This window comes from Mangifera indica, chromosome 2 (genome assembly GCF_011075055.1).
Source record: "Mangifera indica cultivar Alphonso chromosome 2, CATAS_Mindica_2.1, whole genome shotgun sequence".
NCBI classification, from domain to species: domain Eukaryota; kingdom Viridiplantae; phylum Streptophyta; class Magnoliopsida; order Sapindales; family Anacardiaceae; genus Mangifera; species Mangifera indica.
The window spans coordinates 4820761-4839385 of NC_058138.1; the positions used below are offsets into that span (position 1 = coordinate 4820761).

The window sequence follows — 18625 nt, forward strand, 5'->3', positions numbered from 1 at the left end:
GACCATCAAATTATTCTTGAGTTGAACTACAATGTAATGTGTAGCAGATCTATAACCAGATTAATATATTCTAGAGCCATTCAATTCAATGTATTTGACCTTTATGATCCTTGATGGACCTTCCCTAAACTAAATACTATCTTTCTCACAATCCTGCAGTAATCTAGCAAGGAAACACGAAAATAACATTTTCAAACAACATACCAAGCAAATGACATTTTAAAACTAAATCTTCATTATATAGATCCTAAACAAAAGTTCCTGAATCACATTATACCCACCTATCAACTAGAATCCAACAAAAAAATGACATCAATTTCAACTTCTGATTTGCTCATAGTGTATTGAAGTCATTTGGCACCAATTTCGCTTACCATGCTGAACAAATTCAGTAAAACTTGGCAAGCTCATCTGCAAAATTAAAAATATTAACAAACATTAACATACACGTTCAAATAATTTTTGACGATAAAAATGATCTGGATTTCTGGCAATTAAGCAGACGACCATCGACGATTTTGATTGGGTTACAGAGAGCGGAAGGGAGAGAACGCAGGGGGTCTCTATGGCTCGTTTGTAATTGAGTGTGAACTGAAACCACGAAGCCAAATGCTAGAGCAAACTTCTAGGAGTCATCGCCATACGCCACTGGAGAAACTAACTCTGCGAATAAAATATAATAATCCCTTTAAATTTTTATCAAATATTATATATGACCATATAATTTATTAATCAATAGAAATTTTAAAGACAAATTATATATATATATATATATATATATATATATATATATATATTCTTTTGAAATATGTTTAAGAAGAAATGTCAACTCTTCTAATACCACACACTTACCATATAATTTTGTAGTTTGTTACCAAAGCTTTGAAGGATATCTTTCCCATAACTTTGAACAATCTGCAATCATAGAGAACAATGCATAAATTTAATTGTAAAACAAAACAGTAGTAAATTAATACTACTTTCAGACTTTAAAATGATCATAATATACCAATTAACAAGAAGATGAGGAATTTCCTCAACAACTATCTCAATACTTGAAAAAACATGTATACTCAATTTATGTTAACTTTAACAATAAATAAACTATAATATTGTAGTTTCTCAATTTGTACTTAGGGAATTTTAATCAAAGACAAAATCAATAGTAAACAACATTGAGGATTGACTAGTATTAACTCAATAGAGGACAAGAAGGTCTACAAAAAAAAAATATATTGTTAAATAAATGAATACGTACCATTTTGTAATTGTGTTGTGACATAATTACGGTCATTTGAACAATCTTTCTTGTTTACTTGCTGTAACTTTGGCATGTTTACGCCTTCCCTTGAGAAAGTCTTCATCTTAGAGCATTCATTCACAACTAATGATTCTAAGAATGGAAATTTTAATGTGTAATTCCCATAATAAAAGCACATGAGACTTTCTAAATTAGACAACCACAACTCCTTCAGTCTCTCAAAAACAATTTCATCTTTCTCTACATCTCCCTCATTTGCCAATACTTCTATCATCATTTCACATCCTCGTATTGATAACCTTTTTAGACATGCCAAACTTTTGGCTGTTGAGGATGTCATTAAGTTTTGCATTCCATCACAATAGTTTACGTACAAAGTCGTTAGATTTTTAAAAGATGATAAAGACGGCAATAGAGTTATCAAATTGTGACAATATTCAACATCTAAAGAATGAGGATTTTGAAGAATTGATTTGAACCGAAAGTCTTGTTTCCAGATGCACTTTAAATTAAAAAGTCCCTGCAAGTGTAGATCTTTTAACTTTGTGAGTGCTCCAACATATTTCTCACCTTCTCCACATGAGAACATCTCTTCGTATAAATTCACTGTCAATATGAGTTTTTCAAGATGGACAAATTTCTGGAGGATACGAATGGGGATATAAACATGATCATCCTTAATCAATTGAAGAATTACTACTTTGTCAAAGTTCCCTTGAAACTCTCCTTGCAAAGTTGTCATGATATCCCTTCCGCTTAAAGTCAATCTATGCCAAAATAAGCCAACCTAAAGAAAAATCATGTCAATTAAATTAAAGTTAATATTTCCGTTGAAAATCTATGATAATTTTATATATTTTTTACAGAACCAAGGAGAAAAATAATTTGAGGGTTGTTAGAAATTTCTTAGAAAAATACAGAGGAAGTTAGTTCTACCCTAGTAGTGAAGAGAGGTGTGAAAGTGTATGGTGGCCACTAGTTCAACAATAATGCTCAACATTTACACAGATTTTCTATGTGGTGCAAGGTCAACATTGTTAAAAACACAATCAATTATACTTAACGCTGAAAATATAATATTCTTAAAAATTACTCAAATTTAAACTAATTAATTGAACAAATACCTCTTTTTTGTGTTCTTGTTGTATAGTTGTATTCAAGTTATTCTCCATAATCTCTACCTTTGTCTCATATTCATCTTCATGGTCAACATGCTTGTAAGAGACTCTCTCTAACTTTGGTGTAGATAAGCTTCCTTGACAAAAAGTCTTCAAATTGGGGCATTCTTGTATAATTAACTCTTTCAAAGATGGAAAACAAAAGGAGTAATTCCTAGAGCAAAAACATATGAGACTATTTAGACATTCAAGTGACAACTTGTTCAAACTGTTAAACACAATTTTAGTGCTTGTTGCATCTCCCTTATTTTCTACTACTTCAGTCAGCTTATCACAATATGATATGCTAAGTTCTCTCAAGTGCACCAAACTTTTAGCCACTGAAAGCGTAATTAACTTCATTATCAATCTATCGCATGAATATACCTTCAGAACTTTAAGATTCTTGAAAGAACCTGAGAATGGCACTAGACTTATCAATCTGTAACAAAAACGTACTTCTAGAATTTCAAGATTTGGAAGATCACATAGGCTCTTAATGTCCTTATATTGACTCCAATATAATTGGAGCTCTCTCACATTTTCAAATCTTTGAAGGAGTCGAAGTGGAATATTTGCAGAGTTATCCTTCTCGATTGTAAGAGTTTCAGATTGACCTTGCCAACAAATATTTGTCTTACCATCATATAATTCAAATACCTCCAAATTGAAGTTAATCTACAGATCCATCAAAACGAAATCCAGTTAGCTTTTGATAATTCTTGAAACAAAACTTTAATTATTGCAAAGGAAAAATTACAGAAAAAATCAATACTTTCAAGTATTTCTGAACATGATTAAATTCATGAAAAATGGTAATGCAATTAATTAAAAATCCCAAAGAAAAGTCTGAATAGATTATAATAAATTAGCCTTTCAATTTATTACCTGGTAGTATTCTCTACCTATCAACTCACAATTTGAAGCATAAAATGTGCTTGTAGAGGTGATGAAAATCGTTATATAAGATGACCAACGACAGAATAAATCCAAACAAATAGGGAGGTTTCTTTGAAAAACAGAAATTAATATTATTAACTCACTAAAAGTTGCAAGATGATCCTAATGTAAATTTCTTCAAATCAAATAACCATTGATTTTTCTTAATATTTGTTTCATGGAAAAATAGAGATGGTAAGAATGTCATGATTGAATTTTGAATAAATGTAATATATATACGAAGAAAGTTTTTTTTTTTTTTGAGAAAAAATGAAATAAGAGATTCTTACCTTATCATTCAAGAAGATAGATTTTGGATCTAAAATATTAAGCTCAGTCTCCACATTGTTTTCTTTTAAGCTCATATATTTGGGACAATATTTCATCACCAACTCTTTCAACTTTGGCAATTCTAAAGTATATATTCCAGGGTAGAAGGTTGTAAGTTCTGGTAGATCTTTAAACTCCAATAAGGTTATATTTGGAAAGACAAAATCGACAACTGTATTTGCTCCGTCTTCTTCTGCAACAAGCCCCTCTAAAACCTTGCAATTTTGAATCTTTAGTTGTTGGAGTTGTTGAAGGCTTCTAGCAATGGAAGATGGAAATGCATATTTTATGTTTTCACAATTCCACAAGGACAAGCGTGTCAAATTTTGATATGAGAAAGTTGGACGTTGGTTGTAGCAAATCTCCGTAGAATTAACATCTTTCAATGTCAGCAACTTCAAATCAAGGGAGATGGCCTGCAGTAAATAGTAATAATTATTTTCATATAAAGTAACTAAAAAATAATTATCTGTCTTTCTTCTAAACTTAAAAAACCTGCAGAGGAAAGTAAATATTTAAACTAGATTAATTGAATACATACCTGGTTTTTCCTTTCATATAATCCTTGTATGGTTTTATTAAGATTATTCCCCTCATTCTCTTCTTCCATTCCCTCATAATTTATTTTTTGTAACTTTGGAGTGCTCAAGATTCCTTTACAAAAGGTCATCATATTAGGACAGTCTATTATATTCAGCTCTTCCAGTGATGGGAAATTTAAAGTGCAATTCCTTGAGCAGAAGCATGTGAGACTTTCCATACAATAAAGTGACAGCTTATTCAAATTCTCAAAAACAATTTCAGTTGTTGCATCTTCCTCAATTTCTAATATTTCCATCAACATTTCACAACTTGATATCTTCAATTCTTTCAACTGCACCAAGATTCTACCTGCTGAAGGTATTGTTAAGTTAACCAATTCATAGCAACGGGCAACAAGAAGGCATGTAAGATTTTGAAATCTTTGAAGGAGCCAAAGTGGAATAGGCATTGACTTATCATAGGAGATTTCAAGACATTTAGATTGACTCCACCAACCAATCTCTCTCCCGTCATTGTCTAATTGAAATATCTCCAAATCATGGTTGATCTACAAAGCCATAGAAACAAAATCCAATTAAGTTTGTAATTATGTTGTTAAAATAAAAATTTAGTTAAGGCTTACATTGTTTTACCTTTATCGATCTTTTAAGAAAAAAATCAAAATCATCATTAAAATTATGTTCAAAACTTATTTTTCAAAACTACTAATTAAACATACTTCTTGATTTTTTTCTTGGAAAATCTTAATCGTTTAATGCAATATATAATTTCAATATTCATGAAAAATGATTCAGCTCATCAAGCTTCCCAATAATATGAAAGACCAAGTGCCTATTACATATATTTCTAATAAAAATAAAATTATATTTATGATTTTTAGAACCTAATAGTACCCTAAAGAGTTCATTAAAAAAAATGCTATGAATTGCATAGTGCAGTTAAAATGTATGATTTATAACCTATAACACAGACATTCAAAAAACTCTGTTCTTTTGAGTCTTGGACACCATCTTTGCATCTCGATATCCAAACACAACAAAAATAAACTCTTTTATCTCTCAACCTATCCTTCATCTCCCTGGTTTACTTTCCATCTATCTTGCGTAGCAATATTGGAGTTTTTGGTATAAATTTTGTGCTTTTAATTCATTGTTTGAAACAATAGATCAATTTTTAACTTCATTTTTAAGTGGGTTTAACCTGTAATTTTGTGCTAATTCTTTGCTTTTTTGTTGGGTGTTAAATGGGAGATAAAGAGAAAATTTTCTTTGAGAAATCGTTGCTGATATTCCGTTTACTTATTCTGTCATTTGTGAATTTGAGTAGACTGTATCGTTTGGACTCTTCAGTGTGTGCTTAAAAGTGTATGGTGTTTGGTTTTGGCGAGATCAAGACTTCTTAGCATTAATATTTGTATATTATATGATATTAGATAGCATCTATAGATATCTAAGTATAAATTTATACATACAAAGAATTCAATGCATATCAAACTGGCAATTACCCTAATATAATTTGTTTCAAAATTAAACTGATTTTTATTTTTGTCCACTACCAAATCGTGTTGATAAAATTTTGAAATAAATAATATAATGTGCACTTACAATGAGTACAACATTAGATATCAATGTGCGATTTGATAATTTTGAAATAACCGGTATATAAATTGATAATCATTATAAATACCCATAACATTGACATTATTGTTTTGAAATGTGTGTTGGACAAAAATTAATAACCTTAGGGACAAAAATTTTGGGGATAAAACTATTTCAAGCCAAGCAGAGAAATCCTATCACCTCATGGTTTTTAAAAAAAAAAACTATTTTTAATTTATTCAATTAAAAAAATTATACCTATAATAAATTATTAAATTAATTACAAGTTCCAATTATTCACAAATAATTTAGTATTATTAAATTTTGTTAGTTATTTATGAAGATTTATTTTAAGTTAATTATTAGTGAGGATTTTTATTTTTTTCCTTTAATACTGTAAGAAATAGGGATGGAATTTTTGGAAGCCACTGAGTCAATTGTTTTGAATTTATGTAATATAATATAGACAATTTTTATATTAAAAAAAGGGAATAAAATTTTATTTACACTAAATGAGAACAAAACTAAGTTTGTGAATTTTTGGAAATAAAAAAGTCGGAATGCTGTAGCAATTAAGTTTGCTGCGATAAAAAGAATATTAACCATGATAAACTTTAAAAAAAATGTCATTGAAAATATATAAATCCTCAAATCCTATATGATCACGACTCCAAAAAAATCCTCATAGTCAAACAATTCTTTTTTTTTTTTTCTAAATAATAATTTATTAACAACGGGAACAAATTAAGCTTGACGTACCCAATAAGTGTTCAGTAAAAACAAGTTACCACAAGACAGGCTTAAAGTGCAACAAAAATGACATTATTTTTTCTTGAAGGTCTATCAAAGTTCCCATTAAGCTAATTAAACAATCTTGAACTTTCATTAGTTAAATGTGTTAATATCTAGAACTAATAATTTTCAATGTGACTTAGTAGGCTGACATAACATAACATTGAAAAAATCAAGTTAAGGCTGAATTTTTTTTTATACAAAATTTATTTTAGATCAATGCGATATGACTCAAAAATAAATCGGATAGTATATATAAATCCAAACCAAATCAAGTTACAAACCATGTATTTGACTCAAAATAAATCAAAGCATATATGAACCATCAAGTTGTGTCGAATCGAATCTAATCCATCAATTCTAGTCAAATCAAATCATATAGGAATTTATCTTTTATTATTTACACTAAATTTGATTCGAATTCAATTAAATAACTCAATAATTATTAATTGAATTTGAATTAAACTAAATTTGATACAATACAATAGTGTATTATACTCTTACATATGATTATATCCATTATTGAATTGACTGGTCAATAAAATTTAATAATTCATTATTTTTAATAAATTTATAATTACCATTTGTTTTCAGTATGTATTGAAAATTATTTTTTTTTTAATTTTTTTAATTTTAATTATTTTTCAATAACAGTATTTTATTTTTAATTTTATTTCATTCACTTGATTCGAATTTAATTAAGTAATTCAATAATTATTAATTGAATTTGAATTGAATTAAATTAATTAATTTGTCCAAAATGAGTTACTATTAGAGAAATTAATTAATTTGTCCAAAATTGAGGGGTGAAAAAGAGTTTGTCTAAAATTTTTAAATGTAAACAAGCTACCATTTTTCACTGTGAAGACAAAACTACCCTTCATGAAAAAATAAAGAAAAAGACAGTTTTCTTCCCAGCAAATTAAAAAACATATACATTACACGGTCACACGACCCTTCGTTCCTTCCCTCTCTTCACTGCCTTCTTTCAGTCGCAAACTCCACCTCCGTTGACTGCGTCCACCTTCCTGTCGAGACCTCCGTCGACTGCGTCCACCTTCCTGTTGAGCGCCTTGTCGATTAAACTATATTCCTCAGTTGCTCGAGCCTTCAGTCGTCGATTAAACAACTCAAGAGGGGCACAAAAATAAACAAAAATAAATCCAAAAAACATAAAAACTTATATTAAGTCACTGTCAAAACAATGACTCATATTCAACCCCATATGAACATCAACCTTCGATATCGCCAGAGTACCCTTCAAAGCCATCCTAAAACATTTCACTTCACAAAATCAAAACTTTTTGGAAAACTATCACTTAAATATAATAAAAACAAAAAAAAAATAAAAAATACCCATTCGGGACGTAACCTGTTCTCAAGAAGCTGAACAGAAGTAATCAAATCGTGGATTGCGCCATTCAAATCGTGGACCGCAATCTCCAGATTTTGGATGCCACCAAAATCTGACTGGATAAAGTTTTGTTGTTGTTGTTGGTATTTTAAATAAAAAAGTCGAAATGCTATAGCAATTAACAAGAAAATGGCAGCTGAGAAAAGTGTTACGGTGACAGCCAAAAGCGCATCCATTTTTTTGTTGTTTTTGAGCTTGAGTTGCTGGGAGAGAACACGTTTAGAGAATAAATTAAACAAAGGAAGAAGGCTGCAATGAAAAGAGCGAGAGAGAACACGTGAGAATAAATTAAACAAAGGAAGAAGGCTGCATTGGAAATGGAAATGCAAGGTAGCTGGCTGAAAAGACATGGGGCAGCTCAAACAGTTGAAGAAAGTGACTTTATCTAACTTAAATAAACTAAACAAAGAGCAGTCAAATTGCGCCTAGGGAGAAGGAAGGAAAAGCCGACAAACTAGCTGATGGAAAAGACTTGGCCGCCAGCAATTAATTATTTATATAAATTTATTTAATTAAATTTATTATAACTAATAAATTATATTGAATTTAATTATATATCATATTATATAATATATATATTATATCATACTAATCTTAATTTAATTTGAATTTAAATTAATAATTTAATATAAATTACCGGCTAAGTAATTCATTATAAATCTCAGATTAGGATTTATAGTCTTTGATCTGAAATTTGAATTAACATGACACGAATACAAATAATTTATTATAATCTCGATTTGATTCGGTTCGAATTATTATTTAGTTTGAATAAACTAAATTCAAATAAAAAAGTTTTGTTTGTTTTAAACTATAAGGTCAGGTGAGGATTTAGAGTCTAAAAAATTAAAAATAATATATTTTTTAATTTATATTAAAACAAATGAGTAATTGTAAATTTATTAAAAATAATGAATTATTAAATTTTATTGACTAGTCAATTCAATAATTGATATAATCATACGTAAGCTTGATTTTGTTTGAATTTATATATATATTATTAATTGTATCGTATTATTCAATTAAGTAATTTTATATAAATTATTAATTAGGTAATTCAATATAAACTCAATTTGATTCGGTACATTACAGTGTACGTATTGTATAATATGATACAATTAACAATATATATAAATCCAAACCAAATCAAGTTACAAACCATGTATTTGACTCAAATTTAATTAAATAATTTTATATAAATAATTAATTGCTGGTGGCCAAGTCTTTTCCATCAGCTGGTTTGCCGGCTTTTCCTTCCTTCTCCCCAGGCGCAATTTGGCTGCTCTTTGTTTAATTTATTTAAGTTAGATAAAGTCACTTCCTTCAACTGTTTGAACTGCCCCATGTCTTTTCAGCCAACTCCCTTGCATTTCCATTTCCAATGCAGTCTTCTTCCTTTGTTTAATTTATTTTCACGTGTTTAATTTATTCTCCAATGCAGCCAGCTGCCTTGCTTTGATTTAATTTGAGTCAAATACATGGTTTGTAACTTGATTTGGTTTGGATTTATATATATTGTTAATTGTATCGTATTATACAATACGTACATTGTAATGTACCGAATCAAATTGAGTTTATATTGAATTACCTAATTAATAATTTATATAAAAGTACTTAATTGAATAATACGATACAATTAATAATATATATATAAATTCAAACAAAATCAAGCTTACGTATAATTATATCAATTATTAAATTGATTGGTCAATAAAATTTAATAATTCATTATTTTTAATAAATTTATAATTACCCATTTGTTTTCAATATAAATTGAAAAATATATTATTTTTAATTTTTTAGACTTTAAATCCTCACCTGACCTTATAGTTTGAAACAAACAAAACTTTTTTATTTGAATTTAGTTTATTCAAACTAAATAATAATTCGAACCGAATCAAATCGAGATTATAATAAATTATTTGTATTCGTGTCATGTTAATTCAAATTTCAGATCAAAGACTATAAATCCTAATCTGAGATTTATAATGAATTACTTAATCGGTAATTTATATTAAATTATTAATTTAAATTCAAATTAAATTAAGATTAGTATGATATAATATATATATTATATAATATGATATATAATTAAATTCAATATAATTTATTAATTATAATAAATTTAATTAAATAATTTTATATAAATAATTAATTGCTGGCAGCCAAGTCTTTTCCATCAGCTGGTTTGCCGGCTTTTCCTTCCTTCTCCCCAGGCGTAATTTAGCTGCTCTTTGTTTAGTTTATTTAAGTTAGATAAAGTCACTTCCTTCAACTGTTTGAGCTGCCCCATGTCTTTTCAGCCAGCTGTCTTGCATTTCCATTTCTAATGCAGCCTTCTTCCTTTGTTTAATTTATTCTCACGTGTTCTCTCCCGCTTTTTCATTGCAGCCTTCTTCCTTTGTTTAATTTATTCTCTAAACGTGTTCTCTCCCAGCAACTCAGGCGCCATTTTCTTGTTAATTGCTATAGCATTCCGACTTTTTTATTTAAAATGCCAACAACAACAACAATAACAACAACAAACTTTATCCAGTCAGATTTTGGTGGCATCCAAAATCTGGAGATTACGGTCCACGATTTGAATGATGCAATCCACGACTTGGTTATTTCTGTTTAGCTTCTTGAGAACAGGTTACATCTCGAATGGGTATTTTTAAATTTTTTTTTGTTTTTATTATATTTAAGTGATAGTTTTCCAAAAAGTTTTAATTTTGTGAAGTGAAATGTTTTAGGATGGCTTTGAAGGGTACTCGACGATATCGAGGGTGGATGTTCATATGGGGTTGAATATGAGTCATCGTTTTGACGGTGACTTAATATAAGTTTTTATGTTTTTTGAATTTGTTTTGGTTAATTTCTCTAATAGTAACTCATTTTAGACAAATTAATTAATTTAATTCAATTCAAATTCAATTAATAAAATTGAATTACTTAATTAAATTCGAATCAAGTGAATAAAATAAAATTAAAAATAAAATACTGTTATTGAAAAATAATTAAAATTAAAAAAATTAAAAATAAAATAATTTTTAATACATACTGAAAACAAATGGGTAATTATAAATTTATTAAAAATAATGAATTATTAAATTTTATTGACCAATCAATTCAATAATGGATATAATCATACATAAAAGTATAATACACTATTGTATTGTATCAAATTTAATTTAATTCAAATTCAATTAATAATTATTGAGTTATTTAATTGAATTCGAATCAAATTTAGTGTAAAATAATAATATTTTGCAAGAGAGAATACTACAACTATGTGTTAACAAATGAGAACAAAACTAAAAGAAAATAAGAATATATATAATAGACAAGTACAAGAAGTTATAGTAAATCAGACCTCTTTGTTAAAAAGTGGTGTGATTTCATTGGACCGCAAATTGAATTTTGAATGCTCAAGATCATCCTTGCCCTCGTCATCTAGATATTCGGCTAAGCATAAGAGTTCAACATTCTTGATTCCATCTAATTCTTCCAAGTCCACGGTAGGATTGATTATCAATTTCAATATCCTCAAACACTCTCGTTCATCAGTTATTGGACATTGGTACTGCCAATTTCCTACTGATATTTTGTACCTTATAAGCTTTCTAAAAAAGAAGTCTTTAGGCAAAACCTTGTCATTATTAATAACCAATTCTAAGCTGGCGAGCTTAGACAAGTGCTGCAATTTTGTAAGTACTTCAATCTCCCACTGGATACAGCATTCCCTTAAATAAAGTTCCTCCAATTGGGATAATTTTGATATCACATTTGGAGCAATAACTTTCAATGGACTACAATAGCTCAAATCTAACAGCCTTAGTTGAGTTAATTGACCCAATTCCGTAGGAAACTCTATCATAAAAGCTTTTTGCAAGCTAAGGACCTTTAGTTTATTAAGCTTTCCAATAATAGCAACATTTTCAAATATGTTATTATCTAAACACAATGTTTGAAGGTTTGTCAAAAGAGCAATTGATGATGGCAATGACAATTGTCGCAGTCCAACCAAATTCAACACTCTAAGCTTTGGTATCACTTTGAAGAAGTCCTCTGGGATTTCGAAAGAAGAGTTCCACGTATTGATCATACAGAAATATTCTAGATTTGGACAATCCAAATCTTAGGTCAAAACTGACTAATAATAGTACTATTACCAGATAAGTAGATTTTTGTACATTTTCTGAGTTTATCTTTGTCCTGCCATTGTTGTTCAACATCATTTCTCATTGTAAATACATGGTGATCCATATATGCAATTCTTGTAGCAATAGCACGGATAACATCATGCATAGCAAATTGTTCACAACTAAATCCTTCAACTAATACGCATGCATCTTTGAGTTTGCGAACCGCTCTTTCTAGTCTAGCTCGTTTCTCTTCCATTGTCAAATTGGCTCCTTTAAGTATATCCAAACACACAACATGTTTGAATAAGTCTGAAATGGAAGTATTATTTTCCATTAGACTAGCAATTAGAAAAATTTTCTTTAATTCATCATCTCTTAAATACTTGTAACTTAACTCGATCTTCATGTATTCCTTTTCTAGGGGTTCTAAGATCTCTGTTGGTGAAGGTGTTTTTAGTTCTTTCAACGCAACTTCCCAATCATTTAGATTACTTTTGTTTCTTAATGTTTTTGCTATTGCACAAATGATAATAGGTAATCCCCTGCATTCTTTGCATACATCATTCACTAAAGAATGCAATTTGTGTTTGAATAACATTACCTGCAAAGAGATATAGGATTATACAAATTGCATTTTCTATTTACATGCATACTTTCACTACAAAAAAGAAAAAAGGCATTAGCAAGAGGAAAATAATTTGTCTGGTTGTTACAAGATACCAAAGAAACCAAAGAAAAAGAGGTTCTTAAATATAAAATAGTTTTAATTAACAAACCAAAGAAAAAGAGGTTCTTAAAATAATTTATTAGTACACAAATTCAGTGGAAAAATATATGTTTATTCATAGTCAAAATCTATAAAATTGTACATGTTTTCAGAGTCAAGCTTTGTAATGGTTTAAAGCCTTCACATTATAAAAATTGGATTAAACTTTTAAATGCAGATCAAATAACCACATTAGTGTGGGCTTGAGTGGTGATTAGCACCCAATGCATTCATAAAAGTTTAAAGCATTATAAAAAATTTGATTAAACTTTTATATGCAAAAAAAAAAAAAAAATCCTGCATTAAGTAAATTACGTTCTACCACACAAGGTTTGGTGTTATAATTTTTTCCACCCTTAGTTGATATAAATAACACTTTCCCTCCCAAAATCAACTTCCATTGTTTACTTTTAAGAGAATAATTAACCCAATAAAATAAAAGATAAAAATTTGATGTTTAGAGTAAGGGTGTATTGATCAGAGCTGAACCTAAGATTGACTAGAGCTTGAATCAAAGGCATAATGCTCAACTTGAGTTTAAGCTTGAACTCATTTGAGCGGATGAAAAATGTCACCAAAAAGCTGCGGACGTGTAAACAATGTCATCGGAGTGGTTAATAGTGTCATCAACAAGATAAAAAATGCTATCGAATGGATAAACAAATCGATTTTAAATTGAACTACCAACCTGAAGCTCTAACTCAAAATTAACTCGTTCAATTAGAACTATAGATTCAATTCGAACCAAGTTGAATTGGATTCACCCCTAGTATAAAGCATGAATATAATAAAAATGAATTAATAATTAAGAATGTGATCTTAGATGCAAACCTTCCCCTTAACTGGAATTTTAATGTTTTCTGTCACGCAAGAGAAATTAAATTTGAAGTTCAAATTTGGTCATGTTATAATTACTTTAACCTTTTAATATTCACATCAAAGCACAACAACTTTAACCTTTTAATATTCACATCAAAGCACAACAACTTTAACCTTTTAATATTCACATCAAAGCACAACAAATAATTAAGAAATAGCAGAACTTCAATGTGGTAAGCAAGAAAACATACAAGTGAAAATTTTATAACACACTTACCTGCCATTTTGGTGAATAAGGTCCAAGCTTCTTCTTCATTTAAAATGTCTATCTTGAAATTATTTGTGGAACCCATCATTTTCAACACATCTAAGTCTCTTGTTGTGAACAAAAGTTTATTTTCTCCACGATCAGCTCCACAAGGAATTCCTATCGTTTTTTCAAATTCTAGATGTTCCCAAATGTTATCTAGAATTAGAAGAATTTTCTTGTCCTTCATTCTTGAATATATCTTCTTTGCCATTTCACTTTCGTTTTCGTTTTCGTTTTCGTTTTCGTTTTTGTTTTTAAATTTTAGACCCAATTTGTTTGCAATTGTTTTTTGAATCTTCTTTTCATCAGGAGATTTTGAAACCTGCAAGACAAAATAATATATTAACATTTAGAATCAGAAAATGAAGCAAACCTTAACCGATAAACAATATTGTATTGAATGTTCTTTACCTCAACAAGAACAATGTCCTGAAAGATCTTAGCCTTCTCAGCTTTCCTACCAATTTCCTCCACAAGCGTGGTCTTCCCAAGACCACCCATCCCATAAACACCAATCATGAAGACATTCTTATCATTTAAAGCATCCCATACATTCTTTACAGTGGAGTTTCTTGATTCAAAAGCCAAATAATTTTCACTAGATCTAAGCCAGATCTCTGGTTGATTAGTTTGATAGGAAACTGAACTCAATCCCCCTTCCGGCTGGAGGAGTGGATCAATATCATCCCGCTTTAATTTAAAAGCTTTCCTGCTTTGTTTGTAGTGAATGATGAAGTTGGGGCACAATCCCTTGAAACATCGAGGGTTGTTTGCTTTCACTTGAATCAACTGCTTTGCTTCGGTAATGGTCTCCTCCGCATCTTTCTGCCAGTCCTTCACATGCTGTTTGATCACTTCCACATTTCTTTCAGCAGCAGAAACCTTACGCTGAACTTCATCTCTCATATACTCCAGCTTCTTAACTTCCTCTTCGAGATTTTTGAAATTGGTAGTGTAGTTGAACAGGTACTTTATTGACGCCAAGTCGGAGCACCCAACCACTTGCAAACTTCGAGAACAGAACTCACCACACTCGCGATACTCCCGGCAACATTAACCATTTTTTTAAACTTTTTTCAGATTTGAAATACAGAAGTAAAGAAAATGAAAATAATTAAAATACAACTGCCGAAATTAAAAATAAATTAGAGAAACGGATTTTTTTTTGGGTAATTGAGAAATAACCGGATGCAAGAAGGTTTTTTTTTTTTGGAAGAAATCGGAAATAATATTGAAACAGAAATTCTTTTTTTCAAATAAAAACCAGAAATTCGGCAAAAGATAGCTGAAATAAAGAAAGTAAAAGAGAGATAGTAACAGGGCCAGTAACAGGGCAAAAGAAAGCTGAAATATTGAAACAGAAATTCTTTTTTTCAAAAAAAAAAACCAGAAATTCGGCAAAAGAAAGCTGAAATAAAGAAAGTAAAAGAGAGATAGTAACAGGGCAAAAGAAAGCTGAAATATTGAAACAGAAATTCTTTTTTTCAAAAAAACAACCAGAAATTCGGCAAAAGAAAGCTGAAATAAAGAAAGTAAAAGAGAGATAGTAACAGGGCAAGTAAGGGGCAAACCGAAGAAATCAAAGGATATGGTTTCAGAGAGGTTTGTGAGTGAAAGTATTCAGAATGATCGAAAGAGAAGAAATGTGAAGATGATAAAGAGAAATGAAAGTTTTACCAAATTTAATTGATTTGATACTGGGAATTACCACTCACCCCATTAATTAATTTGAGTAGGTAGGTAATTAATTCGACAAAGATAAAGACACCTTTCATAAAACAGTCATATGACAAAGACTCTACCATTCAAATTTCTTGATTGAAAATATGAAAATATCTAAAGTAAAATAGCAAATTTCACCGTGTAGAAGGATTTTAAATTTATTTTTTTTTTAGATTTTGGAGAGTAAAGTTGACTCTTATCCATCTTGGTCTTCATGCAATAAGTCTCTCGTACACTTATTTTCTTAGTTTCATACTTGATAAACAGTACATTATAATTCCAGAAATTGTTAAATTATTTTCAGAACAGTAAGAATTCTTTTTTCCATTCAACTCCTAATTTATGAGAGAATTGATCAGAAAATTTTATCATTATCATGGAAATAGATTTTGAATGAATTCAACAACATTCGCGTGCTGGGTCTCCACTGTAATCTCTCTTTCCAAATTGTTAAATTCGAATTGAAATTTCAATCTAATAGTTTAATTTCAGTTTAGTTCAAATTCTTAGAAGATAATATTGTTAATTATATCAACGATATTATTCACAAATTATTAATATTATTTATTTCATTGATAACATTATTCATTCTAATGATAATTTCAAACCAAATTTTTAATAAACTCAAATGAACTCAATTTTAAACTAACAATTATGGATTTATGCTAAATTGAAATCAATCCATAGTCAAACAAAGCTAAACTAAAATCTAATTCTAATCAATTTTGTAGTTAATGAGGACTTCCACTACAAATACTGTTGCAACAAATTTTGGACACAATCTGCCAATTTACATATCAGCTCAAGGCCTCGCGAGAAGGCTTATAGGTCATCATGATGCAATCTACAAAAATTGGAAACATAAAAAAATTATTTTGAGCGAACATGTATCAATTGGTTTTAAGTTTACTGTGAATGATGGATTATCATTTCAATTCATTTACAACTAGCATTAAATGAGAGTTTCATCAAATTCAATTGATTTGACACTGGAAAATGACTATTCACCTTATTTATTTGCAGTGGAAAATGAAGAGTCAAGTTGTAGGAGGTAGATAATTAATTGACAAAGACAAAGACATCTTCTAGGAAACAACCACATGAAAGAGACCAAATTTGGCTCTCATCCATCTTTATCTTCATGTGGTAGGTTTCTATTGTAATCTCTCTTTATCTTCAATAACCTCTAGTCTAAAGATATCTTCCAATCTCCATATATCAACCATTCAAAAGCCTGTCATAGAAAAAATATGTATATATACTCGTAAATCTCCAGATAAAGAGACATTGCACTACAAACCCACCTAGTGAATAGGGTGATTTAAACCAAACTAATTTGGTTTCAAAAATCAATTTAATTTTAGTTAAATTGGTTTAGAATGAACTCATATCTAACATGAATTAGGAGAGTCAATTTTTTTTTTTTACCAAATTGAATTTAAATTAATTGTCAAAATGAGAAAATCATTTGGTATATTATTCGATAAACTGAGGTCAAAAATCATGAATTTGAATCATGTTACAAGACAATGAGGGAAATTTACATAATAATCCATGAGAAAATTTTAAATTCTTGTTACGAGGCATTTAAACATAAATATGTAGTTTCTAATTGAAAAGTGAGTTGTGATGATGTATGTTTTCAACTAAAATAGACTTTAACAAGACATTGCTCAGTGCTTTTAGCAAGAGAGACCTATAGAGAAAGCTTAGATGACACTTGGTTAGGAGGAATTGTACATTACTTGCCACTCTATATTTTATTATTAAAATTATTTTGTTTAATTGTTAGATAATAAAATATTTTATTAATCTTTTATTACAAATAGTGATGCAACATATAATATTATATGTAACATTATCACCTCCACCTCTATAAAGTGAGGTGTGATGGCATAAATTTTCACCCCAAATACACTTTCACAAGGCTTTGTTAAGAAGATTTACAACAAGAGAAAGACTTAAAGGTAATACTTTCCTACTTGTGGCTTAGATTATTACATTTTAGTCTAGTTGTTTCAAATATTACAATTTTGCCCATCCTTTTTTTCAAATTATTACAATTTTAATAGTTTTAAAGTCAATTCCCTTGATCATTACATGAAATGGAACTTCACAAAAATATCATAAGCCAAAAAGTCTCATCTCAACTCAAGCCCATGTATTGTATTTATAGTTGGATTTTAACCAAATTTGCTCAGTTTGACTCAATATTTAGCTTTATTCAAATTGCAATTTCAATTTTATAATTCAGTTTGAGTTTAATTAAAATCCTCATCCAATATTATTGTTTATACCATTGACAATACCACCTATTAATTGTTGACATTATTATCTCGTTAATAACATTATTTATTTTGCTACATTTTCAATCAACTCAAAAGAATTCAATATGGAACTAACCATCATTCGAGTCAAACTTGAGTTAATTTACATTCATACTCAATTCAATTTGAATCGAATCTTAATTGTTTGCAATATTTTCAATCAATTGCTCTGTTTCAGTAATGGTCATCTCCACATTTTTGTGCCAGTCCTTAACATTCTGTTTAATCTTGTCCACATTTCTTTCAGCAGTAATGGCCTTACGCTGAACTTCGTCTCTTGTATTCTTCAGCTAATCAACTTTTTCTTGGAGATTGTCATAGTTGGTCTTGTAGTTGAGCAAGTACTTAAATTGACGTCAAATCGGAGCAGCCAACCACTCGGCGACTTGAAGGACAGGACTCACCACACCCCCAACACTCACGGCAACATCAAACATTTTTTAAACTTTTTTAAGTTTGAAAAACAGATGAGAAGTAAAGCAAATAAAAATAATTCTTTCTAGTAATCAAGAAATAACCG

General features: G+C 29.3%; 1 protein-coding gene and 1 long non-coding RNA gene across 2 annotated transcripts; both read right to left on the reverse strand.

The window, feature by feature from the left end:
- Nucleotides 1–217: 217 nt before the first annotated feature.
- LOC123209025 lies at nucleotides 218–14201 on the reverse strand. Its single transcript, XM_044626733.1, has 7 exons — nucleotides 14024–14201; nucleotides 4229–4777; nucleotides 3648–4103; nucleotides 2386–3096; nucleotides 1259–2048; nucleotides 853–915; nucleotides 218–663 (listed from the first exon to the last, which is right to left on the reverse strand). Exons 1-6 carry the CDS (start codon nucleotides 14060–14062, stop codon nucleotides 872–874), a joined length of 2589 nt encoding a protein of 862 aa, XP_044482668.1. The 5' UTR covers nucleotides 14063–14201; the 3' UTR covers nucleotides 218–663; nucleotides 853–871.
- LOC123209034 lies at nucleotides 7473–8541 on the reverse strand. Its single transcript, XR_006500922.1, has 2 exons — nucleotides 7993–8541; nucleotides 7473–7891 (listed from the first exon to the last, which is right to left on the reverse strand). It is a non-coding gene; the product is annotated as an uncharacterized LOC123209034 (long non-coding RNA).
- Nucleotides 14202–18625: the final 4424 nt, after the last annotated feature.